Here is a 24,540-nt window from a genome sequence, read left to right as displayed (position 1 = left end):
AATTTAGAGCAAAAGTTGTTCTGTTTCAGCATTTCTGATTCCCCTGATAAACTACCGTGAAACCAAAGCAGTGCTGTTGAAGTTTATTCTATCAGTGAAACTTCCTCCACATTCTAAAATTATTCTGTTTAATCTTAGATAGGCATTACTTTTGGGGGGAGGGAATTGTGTTTTTTTGTTTTTAATATAGTGAATGTGATCAAAGTTACTATAGTTTGTGTTCGCACAAAGGCCTGAATCAAGTTTTCTGAGTAAAGCTTTGTCTCCTGGAGTTTTCAGTCCCCCCTTATAATTACCATGTTTATCTGTTGGTGTGTTTTTTGTTATCTATCTCGAAATGTTTACATATGTTATACAGTACATATATTATTTCTACTGTGTAATTGACTGCAGCATCAGTTCCACAGCAATTATTCCTCTCCCCATTACACCTTCCTATTTGCCCAGCTTCTGTGGAAAGGGATTTTTAAATAATGTGAACAAATAGCTTTAACAGTAGCTACAGATATTTTTGATTTCTCAATACTATGTAAGCCTGCCAAGTGACAGCAGAATTCACCTTGATGAAATGTCTTGATTTCTGGCTGTATGTTTCAAAATCTGTTTCAATGGGAATTGTTTAACAACAAACATTTACATTCTTTTTATTTTTCATCAAGAACTGATCTGATTTTAAATAAATTAAGGTTTATTTTATAGTGATGATTAGTCCCCAATGTAATGGACTGTCCTGAAAGTGTTTAATTAGGCAACAATAAAAGGTACTAAATGAACAAGGCTGATTCTGTAGATAGCTGATGATCATACTGGGAAAAATCCACGTGGAGAAGCCTGCACACCCACTGCATGCGCTGAGTACAACGAAATGTTCTGTCACACATTCTCTCCTTCATACCCAGTATATGATCCATACATCTGCTATAATAGCCAGGGTAATTAATTCTGGCTTAAGAATTTAGATAGTTATTAAGTGCTGCAATTACAGGCTTTCCGAATGGCAGTACAGAGAAGCAGAAAGCTATTCTCTACACTTCCATCCCCACCCACCCCAACCCATCTGAGTGTTCTAAAAAACTTCAATTTAGCTACATAAGGGAAGAAAAAAAATCCCTGCAGGAGTGCATCTTAATGTAGTGTCAATTGTGTGAAGGTAGAACATAGCTCAGGAAAACAAGAGGGTGCATATGGAACAGGACAAATAATCCAAAAAACAAATATGACGAATTCACTTTGTGCTGTGGTTGTCGCACTACGTTTGTTTATATTGATCTGAACGGCATGGAAATTTTCTTTCATCTGTCATTTACATTCATTTTACCTCTTGCAATTGCCTTTGCCAGCTTACATGCTTGTTTTCTGGTGAATCTATTAATAAGATTTCCTGTACATCAAAAGAATTTATTTTGTGCAAAGGTAGAATATACCTAACGTGTAGGAGGGTTCCTAGCTTCAATTTTACCTACTAAAAGTTATTAATGACTTCTGTGAAGGAAAGGAAAAATCAAAAGGATAATGCTAATTACATGTTATGGATTTTTTTTTTTCTATTGCTTACTCATTTAGTTGGTGACTTGCAGAACAGGATATTAACACGGTAGCTTTCTTCTGAATACAATATGCCTGAATTGACAAACAAACAAACAAACAAACAAAAAAACCAAAAAAAACCCAAAAAAAAAACCAACTGTCAAATTCATTCCAAACAGTAGGCAAAGAAACATAACTAGTCCTGCAAGTTTGTATTTAAACATTTTGCCTGGAAAACCGGTGAAGTGCAAGTTTGTTTTGTGCAAAGCACAGACATACTGTATGCCAATGAAAATATGAAATATCTTGAGGAGTAGAATTAATGACTACTTTATTCTAGTGAATTCATGTATAGTGATAGCTTCAGGGAGAGCTAACAGGGCAGTTACATGAGAATTCAGTAGTGTTACTGATACAGGGTTTTGTCTGCATGTATATGGAGCGTGTATTCAGGAAATGCCTGTCCCCACTTTGTTCACCCACTGCCCACATGACTTTTATGCAAGCCCTGCTGATATTAATCCTATTACTTTCCCCCTGCCACAAGCCCTCTTTTCTTGCTGGTTTCTTTGAGAGTGCTCTTTTGTTCTCAGCAATCTCACTTCCTTCTCCGAAGCAGTATGAACATAGTGTAGGCCCAGAGCCTTACGTCTGTTTTTAAATGGCTTTATGCTGCAAGGAAAGATCACTGTGCTTTTCTGAGCTGCCTGGAGCAGGCATTTACCTTTCTTGATCATCTCTGTGCTGTGACAGTTTTTAGAGTATTGTCAGTTTATTGGTTGTGTGTTCTGTAGGGATTGTATGGAGAGTATTTTCACGACATTGCAGAATCTCAGACTGCTTAAGGTTGAAAGGAACCCTAGAACTGGCCATGGTACTCCAAGTTTAGCAAGTTGAGTAGAGCATTTATTTACCTCTGGTTATTTACCTTTTGATCTTACTAAGATTTACATTAAATTTGAATAATTTTGAAGTAAAGATGGTAGAAGTATAAATCTTTTGTTGTGTCATGTGAGGAAATAGAAGTAGCTGCTGCATGCACTCAAGGAGTTTCAGAAGTTGCGTTTGTTGTTGTGCTCTTGTCCTTCTTTCCATTTCTGGACCCGTTTCCATTTCTCGGTTCTTTGGATACCATTCCTCAGGACTGTTTGATTTATGAGTATGCCAGTAATGTTATTTTTGTTATTATCCTGTAAATGGTTGGAACTACCTTGCTCTGAAGTAAAACACAGTGGTGTGCTCAGTGCTGCTGCTCTGTGTGGGCAGCAGCCTGCTGGTCTGTGAGGACGGCCTGGCTTCAACCATGTTCCACAGCTGCATAGTCCTTGTACGTGTGCATTGCTCTACTACTTCTCCTTGGGATGTTATGTTTTTTGTTTTAGAATATTTCTCTGGACTTCTCTAGTCACTTCTGTTTTCTTACACATTACTTTGTATGGCTTTAGTTCACATTGTGTTTTTTTTTCCACTCAGGCCAGTAACACTATCGTCTAGAAAAGCAACCCACAGCTCTGAGTGTTACAAAACCAGGCCTGTGGTGAGGGACATCTGAACATCACAAAACCAGGCCCAGACTTAAAGCTGCTTTCCATAGCTACTCTCTGGTTATGTTGTAAGATGACAAGCCTCCTGTCTAGAGGCAGGGCTGGTGCTGAGCAAGAACAGCTGCAGGCATAGCAGCCACAGGCACAGGTGGGTTACATGCTCTTGGGCTGCAGGTGGTCACTTTCATCTTGCTGAAGAAAGAAAGGGTTTTCCTCAGGCTTCAGCCAGAACCTCTCTCTTCTCCCTGCCCAGGACTGCATTATTTCTTTATGCAAACTAACATATGCTGCATTGTGTATTTTGCTGTGTGAAGAAAGACAAGTAGTCTTAACAGGCACAAAGAATTGCTGCAGTGAATGTAAAAATGAACCAGGAAGATTTAAGAAACAGGGAAAGGCTAATGGCTGTATATTTTGTTTTACTGAAATCATGCAAGTGGTGAATGCTGAAAGACAGTTATTTATTCTGATTATATGAAAGGACAATTGCAGAGACATAGCTATGTAAGAGCAAAGAATAGTATCAGTGATACAATACAGCACATAAATTCATAACACTTTATTCATTTACAAATGCATATTTCAGACATCCATTTAAGAATGTTAGTAGAACGTAGCTCAATTCATTTTAGTAATTTTGAATATTTCATGTATTCTACTGTAAACAATTAAAAAATTTATTCATTTCCAACCTGATCATTTAGCCATAAAAATTGGAGATTTCTGGCTTTAATCAATTAAAATGTAATGTATTTTTTTAAAACAACTTGAGATTAAAATGAATATTCTAGGCATTTGAAATAACGAAGTGCTCACTGTGGCATATATTCCATAGCACCCATCCTACTTATAATGACAATACTGAAGCAGAACAAAACATACCAGTCAAAAATTCATAAGTTGTATGAAACATCATAGACATACTGCTATAACAAATACTAATGTAACAAATATACTGAGATAACTTTCCAGTTGTTAAAGCGCTCTGAAATGCCATGTGTTCTTGTACCATAACATATCATCATGATCATAACAGTGATGATAGATGTAGGGGAAAATCTGCCACCTTCAAAGCATCACTTCTATAGAAGTGATCTAGACCAGATACTGCAAAGCACTTCTTACCTTCTCCATTTAGAAAAGGCCCATTGCTTTCTTGATAGCTTCTGTGTTGAGGTTTGTTAGAGAGATGTGTCAGAAAGCCTGCTATTTTACTGTCAGGGTGCAGCAAGGGCTGGCTGCTCCTGGGGACCAGGAGTGGCAGGAGTCCCCATGGCTTTTGAAGACTACTGTGAAAGATGTCAGAATTGTTGGAAATGTATTTTAAAAACTTACAGAATCAAAAATATTTGGCTGTTTTCCAGAAAAATTGAAGATGGATTTCTTTCTTTCTCTTTATTCTCAACATCTTTAGATTCCAAAACTTACATTGGTCGTCAAGAAACACTTCTTTACAGAAAGGGTAGTTAAACACTGGAATAGGCTCCTCAGGGAGGTGGTTGAGTCACCATCCCTGCGTGTATTTAAGTGCCGTTTGGATGTGGTGCTCAAAGATATGATTTAGCAGAGGTTTGTTAGGTACTATTGTTAGGCTGTGGTTGGACTTGATGATCTTTGAGGTCTTTTCCAACCTGAGTAATTCTATGATTCTATATTGCCACTTGATCTCTATTAGAGTACTTTTACCTTTTTTTTTTTTTTTTTTTTCCTTCTTTCTTTTGTTTTCTTTTTATTTTTAATTTGTTTAAAAAACTTAAACGAGTGAATTCATCTTCTACAACTACATCTATGAATACTGTGCATCAGGTACGTATCACATATAAACTACCTGGTAATATTCAGCAATAACTTATGCCATGCAATGCTGCAGGCATAAGTTCAGCAGAACTTTGGTTTATTTTGTAGAATGAAGTACAGCTGAACTGATGCACAACCACTTGTAGAGTATTCAATGATGCTGCTTCAGCAAGCCTTAGTTTGTATCTGTTTTTCTCCTGACTTCAGTACACTTTCAACTTAAAGAAGCAAAATTAGATATAAATCCCTTTTTCTGAGAAACACTATTTAAAAAAGCTCAATTTGTTGGTTAGAAACTATGAAGGCACATTTTAAAGTTTCAAGTGAATGTTTATGATGGCCTGTGAAGTTCTCTCCATGTGTATTGCTATAGAAAGTTTCGATCTCTAAATGAAAAACTGAATAGGAGAAAATCATGCATGAAAATTGAATCAAGTTCTTGAGATTTCTTCTAGGTCTCTAAAGCTCTAATAACCCATTCTGCTTGAACTTAGTGGCTTAGCCTTGAATGGCATGATGCAAAAATAGGCACAGTCAGTAATTCATTTGAACAAAATTTGTTATTCCATAAATCTATACCTACAGACGAAATACATTTATCTGAAGCACAACTGAAATTAACAGAATGAAAATAGAGCTAAAGTGCTACATGCATTTTATGATAGTATAAATTCTGCTCTATTTCAGTAAAAACACAAGGAGAGTAGGAGGCAAGCAATACTATTGTTTTAAAATAAATATTCACAATTCTAGTAACATCTGATCAATATTTCTGAGAGATCTATGCTGTTGAGTCAGCAGTCAAAAGTGATGTGGAATGTTACAAAAATATTTCTACATTATCTGTTACGTTATAGTAACTAATATGGCTTTTACTATTAGAAATAAACAATGCGGGATAGCAATATCAAACATGATAACCTGGAAAGTGAAGAACATACTAAAAATAAATAAATCAGAGTTTAGAGTTCCCATTTCTCAGCCTTAGCAACAGCACTGCTTTAGTGCCACTTTTGTGTGTAATTTTTATTTAATCACATGTCAAACTGAAGACTCACATGTATTATACTTTAAAAAGCATGCTTTCAGCTTTCATTCTGACATCTAGTTAGCATACAATAACCGCCTTTCAAAAGCAAAATAAAGTGTTTGACAAGCTTTAAATGTTATTTTCAGTTTTATTTGTTCTTTCAGTTCTTTGTTATGTTGAGAAGAAAAAAAAATCAATTTAATTGCTAAATGATACTGGAAAATCTTGTACAAGTAGGATTAGATTATGAAAATAAATACATCATTGAGGTTCTCAGTCAGACATTTGTGAATTTCCAGTTTCGTAACATCTTCTTCATCAATTGTTAATTTTAATTACTGTTGAATGGCCTCTGTGCTACAAGTGGATGGAGAGAGCGTTGATGCAACTCTGTCAAAGCATATGAAACAAAATATAGCAGTTATAGAACAAAATGCAGTAGTGCATAAAGATTTGAAATGGAAGTTACCTTTTGTTTTAAGAACATCAAGAAGTTGTGGTCATAACTCAAGGCAGTTGTCAGGTTATTTGAAGTTTTCCATTTTCTGCTTTCCTAGCATTTAAAAGATGTAAATAATAGAGGAAATGAATACTAATAGTAAAATATATTTTAATATTAAAAGTATATATATTCTGTGTACTTCCATATTCGTTGCCTGCATATGAGTGGAGAAAAATGAAGTAGTCCTTTTTATTTTTATGCTACCTTAGAACATCTCCTAAATAAATTCTATTTTAAATTAGAATTATCATCTAAATAATATAATTGATTCAACATAAACTAAACAGTAATTTTTTTCTTTATGATCTCCTTTTAAAAGGATATTAATTTGCTTCAATGAATGAAGATAATAAGGTTAATAGTTTAATGTTCTTCAGTTGATATCTGCTGCTTTTTCTATTACCTTTTTTTCAGTTTTTGATTATAAATTGGCTAACCCCTGGTGTATAATTCCAGAAATCATCCCTTCAGAGTATCCAAAGCTATTTACTCATCTTTTATTCTTCCCTCTGCCACAGCCTAATTATTGTAGTGAAAGATTGAACACATAATAGTTTGGGGCTTTGATCAGTCTTCATATAAATTTCAATAATGAGAGTAAAAGGTTTGAGGTTTTCTGAGATAATTTGATCCCTCCAGACACAGGCTGCTTTTACAAAATGCATTTCATTTTGGGATGCCATATGAGACTTCTGACAGAACTTGTGACTGGCTTTATAACGTCTCCGGAACCAAAATTTTCTTTTCAGAACAATAAAAATAATTTAATACCATTTAATGTGCCAGAGAAATTATATAGTTCTTGATACTTTTTTCTTATCTCTTTTTAACTAGTTGGTCTGACTGTATTACAAGTTCCTCAGCGTTTAAAATGCAGTGAGAATACATAAAGGTTTTGCTCGCATTTGTCCCTTTTTTTGGAGAAAATATAGTAACTGTCATTCAAATAAATAAAATAAACCATAATCCTCGTTATTCCATTGCTATCAGTGTTAACTCCCTTTGGAAATAAATAAGAAAGCAGCTGGAGGCTGAGGATATTTTATAATCTTATCAATTGAAATTTTAATGCCTCAAGGAGGAAATTTCCAAAATAAATGTGACAGACAATAAGTCCCAGCTTTTGGCAAAGTTTTATTAGAATGACTTGTTCCAGATCATTGTCTAATGTCTGTGTGAATTAAGTGAATGGCAGCACTTCTAAGTAGAGAAACAAATGTTCTTTTCATCTTGATGAATTGTTTCAGAAGTGCTCTGCTCTGTCTCATTGTTGTCAGGTGAGACTTAGGCAGGGACACTGTCAGATGGTAAGTGATGAGCTTTTAGTTGATTCTGGTTTGTTTTAAATCATCTGCTTTTCGTCTTTCTCAAATTAACATCTCAATTTATACAACAAAATATTTTCAGTTCTGAAGTTTTTGTGGTACTTTGAGAGGCACTTGGGTTTCTCATAGATATTTTAACAGCAGACTCACTTAAGACAAAAGCAACTGTGTGATCAATTCCCACATGCATTGGTTCACATGTACATAAAGGCAGGTGCAGTTTTGTTTGCAGGGGGTAAATTTAGATCATTGCGGGGATATTTTTCCTTAATCAACTCCACAAAGCATTAGCTTTTTAGTAGACACGTTGCTGGCATGAATAGGCCTCTGAGAGGCAGTTGCCTCACAGAAGTAGAATAGGACATTATTATATAACAATACAAGGTTTTGTATTGTTCTTGTGAGTTTTATAAGTTATAAACTTTCATAAGTTATATATTAACTAGTTATTTGCAAAGAGTTAAATAATATTATTCTGATGGCACCAATTTATTTTGATCTAATACTTCACCTATGGTCTCAGGACTGATCTTCTTACCCCTTTCCATCCTGTGTGATGAGGAATAGTTCTGTGCTCAGGTTTCCAGATTTCTTGGCTTCATCTATTCCAGTTTCCCTCAGCTGCCAAATGAGGGAAAATCTAACACTAGAAATTTGGTAAATGCACAGACCTGCTACAGAAAGCAGGACTGGAACATACAGTGTAATTGATTGACCAGGAAATCATATGGCAAAAAAAGAATGCCAAAATTAATCATACACCAGAAAGGAGACAACCGGAAAAGGTCCATTAGAGATGGAGCTGGACCCTAACCCTAGTCCTCACCCTAACTTGGGACAGAGTTATCAGTTGGCAAGGGAATCTACTGTTAAAAAAAAGACAAAGAGGCAGTGGAACCTACAGGAGATGTGAAATAATCCTTCATCTCTTTTCTGTGCTTTGAATGCATCCACTGAATTTCTGTAACAAGTTTCAAGCAGTACACGAGGAATCATGTGTGAGCATGTGTGCAAGAGAGAGCAGTTAGAAATATCAGAAAACAGATTGAAATAATAAGATCTGTTTATTCTGAAATAGGCTAAAGTGCCAAATACCAGAAAAATGAGTGGGGATAAGCAGGGCATGATGAATGAGATGGTAGCAGTGATTTATTTTGTAACAAGGAAGAGTCTGATCTGACATGAGAAGAAAATCTATCCATTAGCAATGGTGAAGCACTTAACAGGTTTTCTGGGAAAGCACTGAATTCTTATTGGTAACTCCTAAGAACAGTTTTGACTCACGTCTTTGAAGAACTGCGTAAGTGAAGCTGATCTTGGCTGTACCACACTGTGCAGCAGCTGTCTCTGGGCATACATAGTAATGTCACAGGGGAAGGTATTTTGGAAAAAGAAAAAAGAGGAACTTCACTTTGTAGCAATGATTTCATGTACTTCATTGCATTCAACACTGTGACCTATAAGTGACCACATACCTCAGGGTAGTGTATACTATTTCATTTTTTTTCATCATTGCAAGAAATATACTATCTTCAGCAATTCTGGAATTGGACAGGTTTACTTTGCCTTTAGATGAAATTTTGATTATTTGCCATGGAAATTAAGTTTTTTATTATGAAATTAAGAGCATTTCAAGTTGTTTGGATATTTTTGTGGTTTTCTTTTATAATAGTGTTGCAAGTTGTCAAGACCCTGCTAGCAGAAGTGCTTATTTTTTGCTTCTACATTTTCTTTCGATACTGTGATGAATTTACATTTCAGTAAAAAATGAATATGTTGTCCCGTGCTTAATACATGAAGTCTTTTATTTGCCTGGCCCTTCCTTCAAGCCACTAGCTGTGCTCCTTCCTCTGTTTCCCAGCTTCCATTCTTTTACTGTTGAGACACAGATCTGTGGTATAATGGAAATCAAAGGGTTGTAATGAAATGTCTGAAGCAGAGTAGTGGAATCTGCTTTCAATTCATTAGTTTAATGGATGTGCAAAATCTATTAAAATTGTTTTCAATACATAAGGCATCTTATTGTTTGTTCTTTCTTTGACTTGGAAGAATACAACACTAGAAGTGTGTCACATTTCTTTAGGCCCAAAAGTGTGAAGTAGCTTCTAATGGGAAAGAAAATGTTTTCTGAAAACTAGAAAACTGAGCAGTGAAATAAATTGAGCCTCAAAAACTGATTGAAATCTCCAAGTCAATACACAAAAGGCATCCAAAGACTTGTGAAGTCTGACAGAATCTCTTTAGTTTGTGGTGTCTTTCATTTTGCATCAGGGCTTACTTTTCTAAAAAGTAGAAAAAAGCAGTGCTGTCAGGTGAAGCGGGTTTGAAAGCAGGCTGCCTGTTCACGAAAGCCTGAAATTGTGCAGAACTGTAGATAATGCGTCTTCAGCAGATAACTGAAATAATATATTTCCTAAATTGGTTGCATTAAGCAATTACTGATACCGTAGTGGAAACCATATAATTTTCTTCCTTCCTCGTAGCCTCAGCGCCGTGTCACGTTTCACCTACCAGATGGCTCCCAGGAAAGCTGCAGTGACAGTGGACTTGGAGACCACGAGCCCAGCAGTGGTGCCAGCACATCACACCCGCTGCCCCTCGGCTTCCCTCAAGAGGAGTACTACGAGCAAGCATCACCCAACAGCCGGACGGAAGGAGATGGAAACTCGGACCCCGAGTCCAGTAAGTGACAAACTTTGGTCATGTTTGGTCATTAAATCCCTTTAATAGCAAAAGACAGCTTCTTTTTGAGGCAGTGATCAAAAAGTGAGTGTTGGTTTGAACATAGCCAGAAAGGCCTGTATTACTAACAATGCCGGATTAGTTTGTTCACTTGGAAAGAAATAGTTTTAAGCTATATATATATATATATATATATATATATATTGTATATATATATAAAAAAGAGTTTATATATTGCCTGATATTTTTGTAAATTGGAGGTGCTGTAAACATAGGCACTATCTGAAGATGTTAACACTTGCTTGTTCAGTTGTGTGCCGTTGAAAACGCTATTGTGAGGGAGTTTATGCTCTCTTGTATAGTTTCATGTCCAATATTACTGCAGACACTAGCTTGCTTTTACAGGAAGAACTTTTGGATGGCACAGCAGTCTTCAGAAATAAGGGTTTCTTGATTTCTCTTTTGAGAGTAACTATGATATGTAATAAATATCTCAAAGAAGTCTGCCATATGACTTAATTCAGCTGTTATCACTAGCTTATTGTGACATTGAAAACAGGAAAAAACAAGGTTTGCTCAGATACTGGTGTTGCTTTCTCTGCCTTGACCTTGTAGAAACTCTAGTGCACTTTGGGCAACCAATAATTATCCAGGGACTCTTTATCTAGATTAAATTGAACTGTGCCATTGACAAAAAAGACACCTGTAAGTATGGAAGCCTCTAAGGCCTTGTTAGAGACCTAACAAGTGATTTGGAAATACATCTGTTCTGGGCAAAACTTGACCCAAAAGGTGTATTACAGCTGCTTTATTTTTGAAGGATGAATTAGCAAGTCCAAGGTAGTTGAAATAGCTCGGTGAAGTATTTCTCAGCAGTGGTGAACACAACATCCAACAGAGAGCATTACCTCTGACTCAAAGCTGCCTCTGACAGAACCATCCTGGCTTTTGGAAATCATATTGTTGTCCTTGCCATGTGCTACTAGAGACTGAAATCCAAGGGACTTGTCTGCATGAATGAGGTCCTCTCTGTTTTACTTACAGTTCATTAATTAGGGATCCTCATGTTAAGATTTTAAAAACTTTGTGAAATTATATGATTCCTAAAGTAATGCCAGATTTATTTATTTATTTATTTATTTATTTATTTATTTATTTCTGAGTTGAGAGACAGCTGACAGGAACAAGCAGAAATTTGGAAGTTTATTTGCTTCTTTTTGTGTTCACATATTTGAGGATGTAATGTTCACATAAGAATATTCTAGTTAGTCAAGTTAGAGTTTCATTTTGTGAAAAATTGAAGGGGCTACGTAGATATCCCAGAAGAAAGCAAGTTTCAAGTATGTATTATTTGATGTCTTTTTTATGCATACACATGATCTGAACTTCCTTTCCATCTCCCTCTTCCTTTTATTCTTTACAACTCTTATTTATGCTTTACTGAATTGAGCAGAACATACATAAAATGAGAATTTGGGTCATCTCATGCAAAGAATGTGGTGCATGGGAATTGTTAGCATAGGAATGTGGAGACTGCATGTCTGTTTAAAAAGAGGCTTGGGTTTTGGACTTGCCAGTGTGTTGCAATTTCAGGAGAAAAAGGGTTTACAACTCTTCTAAATTGTTGGCCTAAAAGCAATACATCTGAATCTCATTGACACATATCACTGTACAGGCACCTGATGTCTCTTCAGGTGTGAAAACTGAAGAAAGCTTAATCACCTGTCTAATTATCTGATAGCTTAGTTTCAAACTTGAGAACACTGTTTAATTAGCATTTCTTTTTTGTGAAGATTTTTTGTCTAACATCTTTTTGTAACAATTTAATTGATACTATATAACATAATACTTACAGTACATAAACTGTAGTTTTCAGTCCTTTTTAGTATTTCTTGCTTATATTAATGGCAGCAACTAGTGGCAGAAAAGCATGGATGAGGTCTCCAGCAAAGATATACATTGATTATTAAAGATGGCACAGCTGTTTTTCCTCCAAAACATAAGTACCCTTTTTCCTTGCTTTAATTTTTGTAAAGGTTGGTAATGTGAATTCTGATGAAGAATTATGATAATGGAATTATGATAATTGAACTAAAAGTTTTAAGCAGGTTCTGTGTCTTCATATGGTGGAGTGGAGATAATATTTCTCCAAGGGTATCAAAACTGATAGTGGTGTACTAATTTTTCTGTAATCCCAAGAGACAGTGCTTCAAGAAAAATCTGTTTTCCTGGGCAAGTGGTGACATTATGATATGCCTTTTCCATTGGAACATGTTTGTAAGAAAGAAATCAAGATATGCATAAACAGAAGAGAGTAAATTGTATCATGAATCTCCCAAGTATGGTACTAGATTAGCTCTATTATCTCATTTCACATTTTCTATATTGGGGAACAAATGTAGATTTAATCTATATAGATTTAAGACCTAATAATAGTTATTATGACATTATGGTGAAGCATTAGTAATTAAGGAAAAGACACATTAATGCAAGATTTGAAAAATCTTCTTCATTATCTTTGTTAATGAAATTGTCATTAAAAGGTAGGAACATGTCAATGAAATATTTTACTATTTCAAAGCCAAGAATCACTAAAAATTTGGAGAAGGGGGTGTATATGACATAAGAACTGGATTTTGCTGAGGATTTGGAGTAATAGCAGTGGGATGAAATCTAATAGCTGAAAGTCTTTCTCATAGGATCTGGTGTATGTAACTAGTATATAAATCTCCAGCAGAAAATGACATAAAGAGAAAACCAACAGAGTATTACAAAGATAAACTATAAATCACCAATACCAAATGCTATGTGAAATAAATAAAAAATAAATCCCAATTTATTCCTAATATAAGAAAAAGAAAGCAAAAGTGAGTAACAAAAATAAAATCAACCAAGGCAATGATGATACCACAACTGGGATATAATAAACAGAATGACTTTCTAAGTTGCATAAAGGAAAACTCCCTTGAGAAACAGGTATGAATAATGATTTAATAGTGACAAGGGAATGGAACAACTAGGCATGGGAAAAGGAATTAATATTAGTTTGTTTAAAATACAATGTAAAAGCTGGCTGGGGAACCAGGGCTGTTCTCAAGCAATAGAAAATGGGGAAAGAGATTATGAAAGTACTGGTTTGCTCTATGGACAGATCAATTGGTGCTGTCAGTAGGCCAAGATAGGCCAGACATTTTGAGATTTCATACTTGAAAGCAGTAAGCAGAGAAACAGAGAAAGAGAACGCTGACTGGATTTAAACAGAAGCTTGACAAATTTATGAGAGAAGCAAACAGAACCTCCTGTGTAACAGCAGCAAACGTACCCTGTTATCCAGGAGTTCCTCTTTTCTTTGTTCACAGTACAAAAGTTGTCAGCAAATGTTGGCCATCTCAGTTCAGCTCTGCCTCCTGCTTCCAGCTCCTGGCTGCAGACCACAGTATGCTGCTAGTAACCACACGGGCTGTTTGAGCCAATCTGGTGGCCCTGTGGGAAGTTTGCCTTCATAATGATGTGCATGATCCAGTAAATCTCCCTGATGTTGTTATTAAGATGGGGCCAGACAGCTGGCGATAGGAAGCTTTCTCTCCCTGGTGAAAATGGCAGCATTTTTGACCATACTGACTTGTCTGATAATCAGAAACACTGAAGTTGTTGAAATATACTCTTCATCAGTAACTTGGCTCTGGCAGCTGGACTTAGGACCTTGTACTCAGGCACAAGGAAAAAATAAAATTTAAGCATTTTAAGCATTTTGTTCCCTGTTCTAAAACTGATATAATTATTTTATTTTATTTTATTTTATTTTATTTTATTTTATTTTATTTTATTTTATTTTATTTTATTTTATTTTTTTTATTTTTTTATTTTTAATTTTATTTTATTTATTATTGCTTTTGTGTGCTTTTTATTTCATGGTTAGGATGAAATCTAAGAGTAATATGTTAATTCTATCATTGCTAAATTGTAAACTCACTATAGCACTTATAATTTGAGAAAAATAGTAAGACGCTGTCATTAGTTAAGGATAATATATTCTAGGCTAAAATAGATCCCAGCGTAGTAAATCTGCCCGCTGGGTGCCTCTACTTCTGCTATATTGAGTTTCCCTATCCCCATGCCTGTGTACTAATAATTAATTCTGAAAGTGCTGAGGTAATTAATCATTCTGAGGCAATAGAGTTTGATTGATCTTCTACCTTTAATCAAATTAGCTTGTATGTAGATGGGAGTATGTAATGGCTGACTACTGCTCTGCACTACTCTTGTGAAATGCCTACCTTTCTGATGACCTCCTGAGAGCACCGTCATGAATCATGTGCATGTCAGCTAGGAGGGTAGTCATCAGGTGGGCATTTGATTTAAAAGATGGGGAATGAGCAGAGATCAAAATCAGGATGTGTTCAGCATTTACGCTTTTAAAGTAAAATATGAAGTGCACCTTTGTATAATTTTGGCATATGAAGGTACTAAATGTCAGTTAAGGATGACAGTGGTGTAGATTTCCCGGATGTTTTAGCAATTTGTTCATAAAATAAAATTACTCTTTAATCATAATCACATACAATGAAGTCAATATGTGATCACTAGTGGATCCCCAGGGTTTGGTACTAGGTCCTATCTTTTTCAGTATATTTACTGATGACCTGTATGAGGATATTGAGTGCACCCTTAATAAGTTTGCAGATGACACCAAGCTGGGAGAAAGTGTCAATCTACCTGGGGGTAGGAAGGCCTTCCAGAGGGATAATGGACAGACTGGATCACTGGGCCGAGGCCAATGGGATGAAATTCAGCAATTCCAAGTGCCGGGTTCTGCATTTTGGCCACAACAACCCCAGGCAAAGCTATAGGGTTGGGGCAGAGTGGCTGTAAGACTGAGTGAAGGAAATGGATCTGATGTTTTTGGTCAATACTCAGTTAAACGTAAGCCAGCAGCATGCCCAGGTGGCCAAGGAAGCCAATGGCATCCTGACATGCATCAGAAATAGTGTTGACATCAGGAGCAAGGAAGTAATCATCCCCTTTACTAGTGAGGCCATACTTTGAGTAATGTGTACAGTTTTGGGCCCCTCACTACAAGAAAGACATCAAGGCCCTGGAACATGTCCAGTGAAGGATAATGGAGCTGGCGAGAGGTCTGACATGTTTCCAGAACGTCTGCAGGAGCAACTGAGGGAAGTAGGATTACATAGCCTGGAGGAGACTCAGGGGAGAACTTATGACTCTCTACAACTACCTGAAAGGAAGTATGACAAGGTGTCGGGCTCAGCTTCTTCTGTATAACTAGTGATAGGACTAGAGAGAATGGCCTCCAGTTGCTCCAGGGAGATTGAGGTGGAACATTAGGAAAAGTTTCTTCTCCGAAGTAGCAGTCAGGCACTGAAATGGACTGTCTGGGGAGGTGGTTGCCCAGGGAGGTGGTGTCTCTGGAGTTATTCAAGGAATGTTTAGATGTTGTATTAAGGAGCATGTTTTAGTGGGGAAGTATTGGTGATAGGTGGATTGCTGGACTGAATGATCTTGGAGGTCTTTTCCAGCCTTAGTGATTCTGTAATTCTAAAAACTTCTGTAGAACAAACCATTATGAGATTCATTTGCTGATGACTGCAGATTGGAGATGGAGGGGAAGGTCACATTGTAGAAGTGAATTTACAGCAATGCAGGTGTGTGGCTTTTGCAATTGGATTTTTACTTGTACCTAGACATTGCATATTCAGAAATAATTCTGTAATTTGATCCCTGAGTGCCTGAATTAACTGTTGTTAATGCAGCTAACACAAAGGGGAGAAAATGGACAAAGTGAATGAAATGAAAAATACAAAAGCAGAATATTCTGCAGCTCTAACTCAGGGAGGACAACAGCACTATAAATAAAGATACTAATTTAAAAAAAAAAAAAAGAAAGAAAGAAAAAGAAAAAAAATTCTCTCGTTCCTATAAATAAGGAACACTATTTAAATTTTCTTAAAAATGAGTTATGGATGTTTTATTGGTATCTGACTATTAATAAAGCCTTAATATACATTTTCTACTTTGTGAAGATCAGGAAACGGTACTTTTTATCCTCCTTGATGTGTTGTTTTCTTTCATGCAAAATCAATGGGGAAATTTCTCTTTTGCAGTTGTTTTCTATGCTATGACCTCACCAGCACTTTGTTGGTCTTTTAGACTACACACCGGAAGAAGAAATTCAGGCAATAATGTCATCTTTGCAAATACCATCTAATAACATTTATGACAGAAGTCTGCATAAAAGGACTAGAAAGAATAGCTCCACCCTATAGTTTAGAAATCAGTCATTTCCAAATAATATAGACGACTTTAAAACATTTGGTTTTGTGGGCGGGTTTTGGTTTTTTTGTGTGTGTGTGTGTGTGTGTGTGTTTTGTTTCGTTTTTTATTTTAATAATAAATGAAATCTGACATCTGTAAATAGTCATGTAGTGGCAGACATTCTATGATATATATTCATGTTATCACTCAAGCTGACTTGGTAATGGATAAGACTATTCTTTTTTTCCTGTTTGAGGTTTATGAAAGTTTTAAAATACATCACTATGGCAAGCAGCCTGGAAGGACAGAGGTGGGTAGGGAAATTTCTTCCCTCTACTTTTTCAGATTCCTCTTATATCTGATTAGCTGTCACATTTGCAGTAAATAGAGGCCCTGAAGCTTGACTGGGTAACTGGAATCTAATTTGGAGCACCCTGTATCTGGGAGTATATTAGGCGTTTGATGGTTATGATAGCTTGAAAAGTCACAAAGGGCACTGATTAAAATGGAAAGTTTATCTGTAATGTATGAAAGCTGAAGCCATTGACAGAGTTCCCTTCTGGTGACAGCTTTGAAGATGAGTGTATCCTACCTATCTTAAATCTAGTTATGGATGAGATAGAAGTTTATCACAGAGAAACAGACCTCTGCGAGCAAAGCAATCCCTTATCTTGTCCACCGTGTTTGAAAATGACAAGTGTGAAGACCTGGCACAAGTGCCAAGTGAAAGCAACAATCACAGGGACTGCCATGTTACCAAGCTCAAGTGAGTTCTCTATCAGAGGGGAGAGGTGGTCTTCTCTTGACAAGCTTGTCTTTACTTCCAGTTTTTCCTGGGCCACACATACTGTTCTTTCTTCTTTCAGTTTAACATAGTTAGAAGTACCAAGAGGAGCTTTTGGTTGTATGAAATGTTAAGACATTGGGTAGCGTTTAGTTCTTGCTTTAAAAGTAAAAAAAAAAATCAAGAAATCCTTTTTCTTTTTCTTTTTCTTTTTCTTTTTCTTTTCTTTTTCTTTTTTTCTTTTTTTCTTTTTTTCTTTTTTCTTTTTCTTTTTCTTTTTCTTTTTCTTTTTCTTTTTCTTTTTCTTTTTCTTTTTCTTTTTCTTTTTCTTTTTCTTTTTCTTTTTCTTTTTCTTTTTCTTTTTCTTTTTCTTTTTCTTTTTCTTTTTCTTTTTCTTTTTCTTTTTCTTTTTCTTTTTCTTTTTCTTTTTCTTTTTTTTCCCCCACATTTTAAATTAATTAAACTCATATTAAAATATTATGCATGTTGATAATTGCATTTGAGGTATGTTGTTTTATTATTTGATTTCAATTACCAATGTGCCTTAGAAATTAAGAGGAAGAAAGAAGATTTGCAATTGACTGTACTCTTGAAGTTGCAGTATTTGCTAAGGCAGTTCTTATCAACTCAGTGAATCTAGTTATTCTTGTCATTGTTTGTTAAGAGATGTGGTCCTGAATGAACATCTGTTAATACGGTATTCCCTTTAAGTGGAATTTTGGTTGCAAATTAAGAACTATGAGAATTTTTGTTCCAAAAAGCTCAGATATACTCTCATATTGCTGAATGAGTGACATATTTTGCCTTTACTATTCAAAAATCTTTTTGCCTGCTGGAAAAAAGTGGCATGTTTTTAACAAACTGCTGTTTCTGTATTTTTTTGAGGTTATCTAATCTGCATTGTGACCCTTTTATTTTCTGGTTACTTTCTAAACCTCAACCTTTCTATATTAAGGTCAAGAGAATTACTTGTGCAAGCTCTGCATCAAGGGAACACAGGGCTGTTGGCAGTCAATATACTGTTGATCCTGGCACGATAACAACAATTTTTCTTGAAGCCTACTGGCCGCTGTTATTATGTACACATTCTGAAAGATAAAATAAATGTGTCTGAGTTAAGCTGGAGAGACATAAACCAAATATTTATGATGACAATTTTCGAGCAATATTGCAAGATTTTCTTACGGGTTGTTTTATTCAGAATGAAATGTTATTCTATACTTTTATGAAACCAAGTTGTTTTTGGAATTAACTCTGTGTTAATTGTACTGGTACAATTGCAGTAAAAATGATCGCTTAATACTTTCATAATATAAGTGGTGCTGATCTATACAAATAATGTAGGCTGTATTAACAATGCTTCTAAGTGCATATCAGATCTTTTTCTCTTATCATTTCATCCTATGAAATTAGGTAGTTAGGTTGTCTCATATTAGATCCCCTAAACTTAATCACACTGTTAATAGTCATGTGGATTGGATAACTTATCATGTTGTGGACAGGCAGGAGCGGTCTCTGAACGTGGAGATGCCAGCCTGCACTAACAATGCTGTGCAGTGCCATGGTGAACCAGCATTGTGCTGGTTTAATATGCAGTCACCTGTCTGCTAGGTCAGCTATTTCTCTCAGGTTCTTCCAGTAGGACAGTAGTTTAACCTTACCATGTAAGGTGGCTGGGAAATGTTTACCTGAATCTGTGCACATTATTAACACTAATTTGCTGATTTCACTTAAACATTGTGTTATTTGTGTTACTTGTGTCTGTGATCATTACTGTTGCAACCTAAATCAAGTGATTTAGATAGTGAAATAGAAGAGGAGCTCTCAGCATCTTCCCTCTTTTTTCTGCTTTGTGCTTTTAAAGTTCTTTTTTTCTGCTATGTCCTGCTCTCAAGCTCTCTATAGCTCTGCTTAAAGCCTTAGGTCTTCAAATTAAAATCCTCTCTACATAACCATTGGAAGCAACAAGTGATCCAGCCGAAATGCTCCTTCCACATTTAAGGATTTAGATCTAATTCTGCATGGTCTTCTGTGCTTGAATTCCTCACATCCGGAAAAACACTGCTTTGACATATCAGGAAAAACAATGGCACTGTTTCAATAGCTGTTCCTTCTTCTGGTTATCTTGAATGATGGTCCAAAAACATCCCAGAAGATGTGTCATCTTTGGAATGAAATTATAAAGTCCATCCCTCGCTCACCTAATACTTTAACAGAAAGCAAATATTATGAAGAAAAAAGCTGTACTTGAGTCTCATACCAATACACACCAAAGAACTGCTTAGAAAATGAAAGACAACCTCTGCCACTCTTCAGTAGTGTTACACATGAAGAAAAACAGTGATGATAAAGGGAGATTGGAATGGTGAGAAAAAGCACTTTGAAAACTATAAAAGCAAAAACTGTTTTTATCATAATACAATTGATATCAAAACTCCTCTTTATTCACATGCTAATTTTTTTCACTGGGAATCAAATATCACTGATTACATATTCTGTTGGGGGTGGAGCTCCTGTACATCTGTCTTTAAAATTAGCTTTCAATTCTCTTTTTTTGGGAAGATTGCAAGCAGCTCTTTCCACAGGCCCCACTGGCTGTCAGCATGTCATCACTCTGACCTACCCCCCTACTGGAATGTATTCACATCATTGTAAAAAAGATCCGTGCCAGAGATCTGCAAATAAAACACATCCTTTTTAACATTCTTTGCTGTGTCCTATGAATGGAAAGACATTTGGATATGTCTCTATGTGGAGTCTGAGCTGTATGATAATTAGTTTAGTTGATTAAATTATGATTTGTATGCTCTAAAGTAGAGGAACTGTTGGATATCAGATTGCATATCAAAACATCCAGTTTTCCATTTGAGGGTTCATAATTGCAAGATATTTCGATTTTGGGAAAATGCTAAGGTACTTTCTCTTCAATTCAGTTTTACGCTTTTTTATGCTTCTGCTAATCTACAGACTGATTTCAGAAGTGCAGTGCTAGAGCTGGAAAAGGATGATTCCTTTCTCTCTTTTTTATTTTCCTATACTCTTCTGATTGTTCGAGAGAGTGAGGGTATTTCTGTGGAGGGAATTTGTGTCTGGATCATTGTGTGACTTCTGGCCCTTAATTTGTGTCAGAATGGAGTGGGTTGCCAGATTTGTGTCACAGCTTCAGAAATGATATTCTGTCATCCTGTGACTGGCACAATAAAAGAAAGGACTAAGGAAAGAGCTCTGGCATTACTATGACTTACTTTTCTACTGGTATCAGCTATTATAATAGTTAGGAGGGCTCTAAAATTAACACTTAACTGCCCAATAAACTTAATGAGTGCACTTGGTTCATGTGAAAGTGTCTGCCTTTGTAACAGGAAAACCAGCTCACTAGATCTCACTGCAAGCAGCAGGAGATTTTTTATCTTTGAGCTAAGATGAGGGAAATACAGTGAAGCTTAAGGAGCATTCAGAGTAGTGTTTGTTTCTCATAGAGAGCATGCTGTGACAGGCATCTTGCAATCAGAGCTCTTCTCACAGAGCCAAAGAAGTTGAAAGCAAAGAGGGGAAAAGAGATATTCATGTTACATAAAATTACCAAGGAGACAGCTGTCCACATCATGGTAATTCAGTGCACCAACATAAAAATCAGCTACTCTGGTTGACAATATTGGCAGAAATCCCAAGAAAGGCAAAATATCTGGGAGCAGGGAAAACAAGAAAATGTCCTGACCTGATTATAACTCCTGAGTTAGGAGCCAATCAGTATATTCACAGGAATTACAGAGCCTAAGATATCAGTGTAGTCAGTAGAGATTTCTTAATAGAAACTCTTCTAATTTTTTATGTTTTTGTTGTTGTTGTTGGTTTGTGTTTTGTTTTGTTGTTTTTTTTTTTTAATAAGTGCTGAATTTCAGGGTTTGTTTTGCCTCTGAAACATACTTGCAGAAACTCAGTCCTCCTTGGTACAATCTTCATTAACCTCTGCCATTAATTTTCTATTTCTAATCTGGGGGGTTGAAGAGAAATTATCCCGCTGTTAAGCAGATGTTTTCTGTTTTTTATAACAGCTATCCTTGCTGAATAAGGAGTGAGGATGCTATATATAACGATACATTAATATTTCTTGTTAAAAAGTGCTTTACAGGCTGAAGAAACTCCTATACATAGTCACAGTCAAAAGTCAAGAAGTAAAAATAGGAATCTGATAAACAGCTGTGCTGCACAGCTATTCAATGGAATGCTTTCACAGTAAAAATTTCAGAGTGAATTTAAAAGAAATGGTAGCTGCTCATTCCCTTTAAGACTTAACAAGTCTGTGAAATGTGGTTTGGTTCAGTCTTTATTCATGACCGTGATAAAAAGAAGTGTTTAACTCTCTGACAGAGCTGCCATTTCTCCCATAATCTTTTTTCTCTAGCATCATGCTGTGGTTGTGGTGTATTTTAATGCTACTGACTGCACCCCCACCATCTTAGCGTTGTCTGAGAATTGTTGAAGAAATGCTGACCCCAGATAACAATGTTGTTGTGATGCTTTTGCTGTTGGTTATTTTTTATTTATTTTTTTTTTTCCCAAGGTGGTCTTACAGTCATTGCCTATTTCAGAAGAGATGCACCAAGCGTGCAGCCTGAGGGGTTTGCCTGCCCCAGCCTTGTGCTTTGTACATGGGCAGCATTGCAGACAGGGCATGTGATTGCCACTGACATGTAGACACAGATTATCCACTGTATTATTCAACTGGAACTGGCATTACCTAAGTAGTTTTCTGGGTTATTTGGTTAGAATAGACTGTATGTCAGAAAAGATCTTGGCTTTTTAGTCAAATGATTGGCAAGCTGAATTACAGGTGGTCCAATTCATGAATTTAGAAACCAGAAGCAGACAGCTTCCTGCGCTGGTAGACAAAAAGATTTTTTCTTACCTGCCACACGGATGGAGCTCCAGAATATGTAATACAGCATTAGGTTTCATTTATACTTTAAAAATAGGATTATGCTCTAAGCATATACTGTAACTGTATCTTAGTATTTACCATGAACAAGAGAAACTGGATCTAATATCCTCTGCTAACCATTCTTCAGCTATTACAGCGCAATTTTAAAGTAAGCACGTGGATGTTTATCCTTCACAATAAAGAAGGGGGAGGGAGGGTTACAAAGATACTTTTCTGGCCCAGAAGCTAGAATGGAAATGGTGACCCAATCAGCTAGCATTTCTGATTCACAGCCACTTTATCCTTTTCCTCCTAGCAAATGCACTCTAATCCATAACTATGTAGCATGCTGCAGTAAGATATTTAATACAAAGAATTGCTTTTAAATAATAAGGTTATAACAGGTATCTCAAGGTTAAAGATGGCATTTGTCCTTCATTGTAGGGTACTGCAAAGGAAGAAAAATATGTTTTAAAAAAAAGCTGTTAATACAGCATAAAAAAATAATTAAAAATTAAAAATTAAATGTACATTTCTAAGTAAGACTTCTAAATGAGAATTTTGTGGGTGACTTGATTTCATTTTTTTGAAAAAAATTAGCAGATCTCTGATACAACTGGAAAAATCTGGGAAAATGTTAGCTTCTCAATACACCTGTGCTGGTAAGAATAATAATGTAGAAAAGATCTAGCAAATAAGAGTTCTCCTTTATATATGTATTTGTGACGGTTTTTTACCAGTGATTTCCTCAAATGCAGTGCAATTAGCCTGCAGTGAGAATGTCTAGCTTCTTCGGTGACTTTCATATCTGTTAGACTGGACATATTATCAACCTTCAGTTTTGTTCATGGTTACATTCCTAAACTAAGCATGAGTTCAGATTCTGATCTTGACCTTGAAAATACTTTGAAACTCCTGACTAACTTTACTCTCTTAATTCCTTTCTTGCTTTGGAGTCCAGATAGTTTCCTTTTTAGCTCCCCTTGAGAAAGGCAGTATTCATGGCTATGATCTCTTCTCTGCCCTTGATTTCCTAGGGGCTGTTCCTTGTGCTTGCGGCACGCTCACAAGTTATTTTTTAAAACATCCCACACCTACAAATGTTTCCATAACTCTTTTTTTTTTTTTTAAATACATAAATAATGACTTCATACCACTCTGTACCACCAGCTGACTTTAGCATTTGTGTGCTGTGTATGCTAAAGCCACCTATTTAAGAGTACGTGTATAAACACAGCTCTTGCTGTGAGGACTGTTTATGCTACAGCACTGTACAGTGGCACAGTGAGTCATCTCTGATCAGAGCTTACCTTTGGGCTGCTCACAGTCTGACTCTTGATATTGTGCAAGAAATAATTTGAAATTCTGAAGAGAGAAATGAAAAATAGAAAGTCTCAGAGTATAAGTGTGTGAAGCTATGAATAAGAAAACACAGCATTGTGTTCAGCAGACTTCATTCTTAAATCAGTAAGGTAAAGACCAAACTTTGTAGTTATGTTTCCACAAGTTCTTTTTTTCCAGAAGAGAACTTCAGTTAACAAGTGGGATGCCACTTTTCATTCATAGTTTGTGAGAATATGAGAACTTACTTGATGGAACTTGTATTTTCATTCCCATTATGTCAGAAATTTACCTACCTTCTGCTCATGTCAGAAAATCTATCAGTTGTAAAATGTATTTGTACATTGCTATGTGAGAATCTTGAACTGAAAGACCTTCTGGTTTATTTGGTATGAAAAGAATTCTAGTTTGATGTGCAGGAGATATAACGCATAATAGTAATGCTGCATTGATTGTACTAGATTTGTTTGGAATAATGTTGAGCAACCCCAACTGAACAGGATTATTTGCAGCCTTAATTAAATAGAGCAGACAGATGAATGGCTGAGAAGAAAAAAGAAAAACTCTGAAAATTTCAACAGAGATAGTGCAACTTTTCTCTATTTTTTTTCTTTTCACCTGCTTCAGCTCGCTCACATCTTCAGCATCAAGTGATGGGATTGTAATATAGATTTTCCCAGTCATATCTAACAGAATTACCTTCCAGCAAAGCCCTGGATTGTCATCCTGCATGTTTTGGGTATATCTCATCTAAATAATCATCTGTCACCAAGTGGGTCTCAGGTACTGGTATGATTTTGGTTATTGTTGCTCT

General features: G+C 36.0%; 1 protein-coding gene across 2 annotated transcripts in view; it reads left to right on the top strand.

Moving 5' to 3' along the window:
• Positions 1 to 24,540, top strand: part of PCDH11X (protocadherin 11 X-linked) — a 447,910-nt gene that overhangs the window by 307,539 nt on the left and 115,831 nt on the right. For both annotated transcript variants that reach the window (XM_015860405.3, XM_085544582.1), the window contains one exon: positions 10,209 to 10,407. In XM_015860405.3, coding sequence (XP_015715891.1) covers positions 10,209 to 10,407 — 199 coding nt within the window. The remainder of the gene's footprint in view (positions 1 to 10,208; positions 10,408 to 24,540) is intronic.

Source organism: Coturnix japonica, chromosome 4 (genome assembly GCF_054131305.1).
Source record: "Coturnix japonica strain WE chromosome 4, WE-NBRP24, whole genome shotgun sequence".
Lineage (NCBI taxonomy): Eukaryota > Metazoa > Chordata > Aves > Galliformes > Phasianidae > Coturnix > Coturnix japonica.
This window is presented reverse-complemented; position numbering and strand designations above follow the sequence as displayed.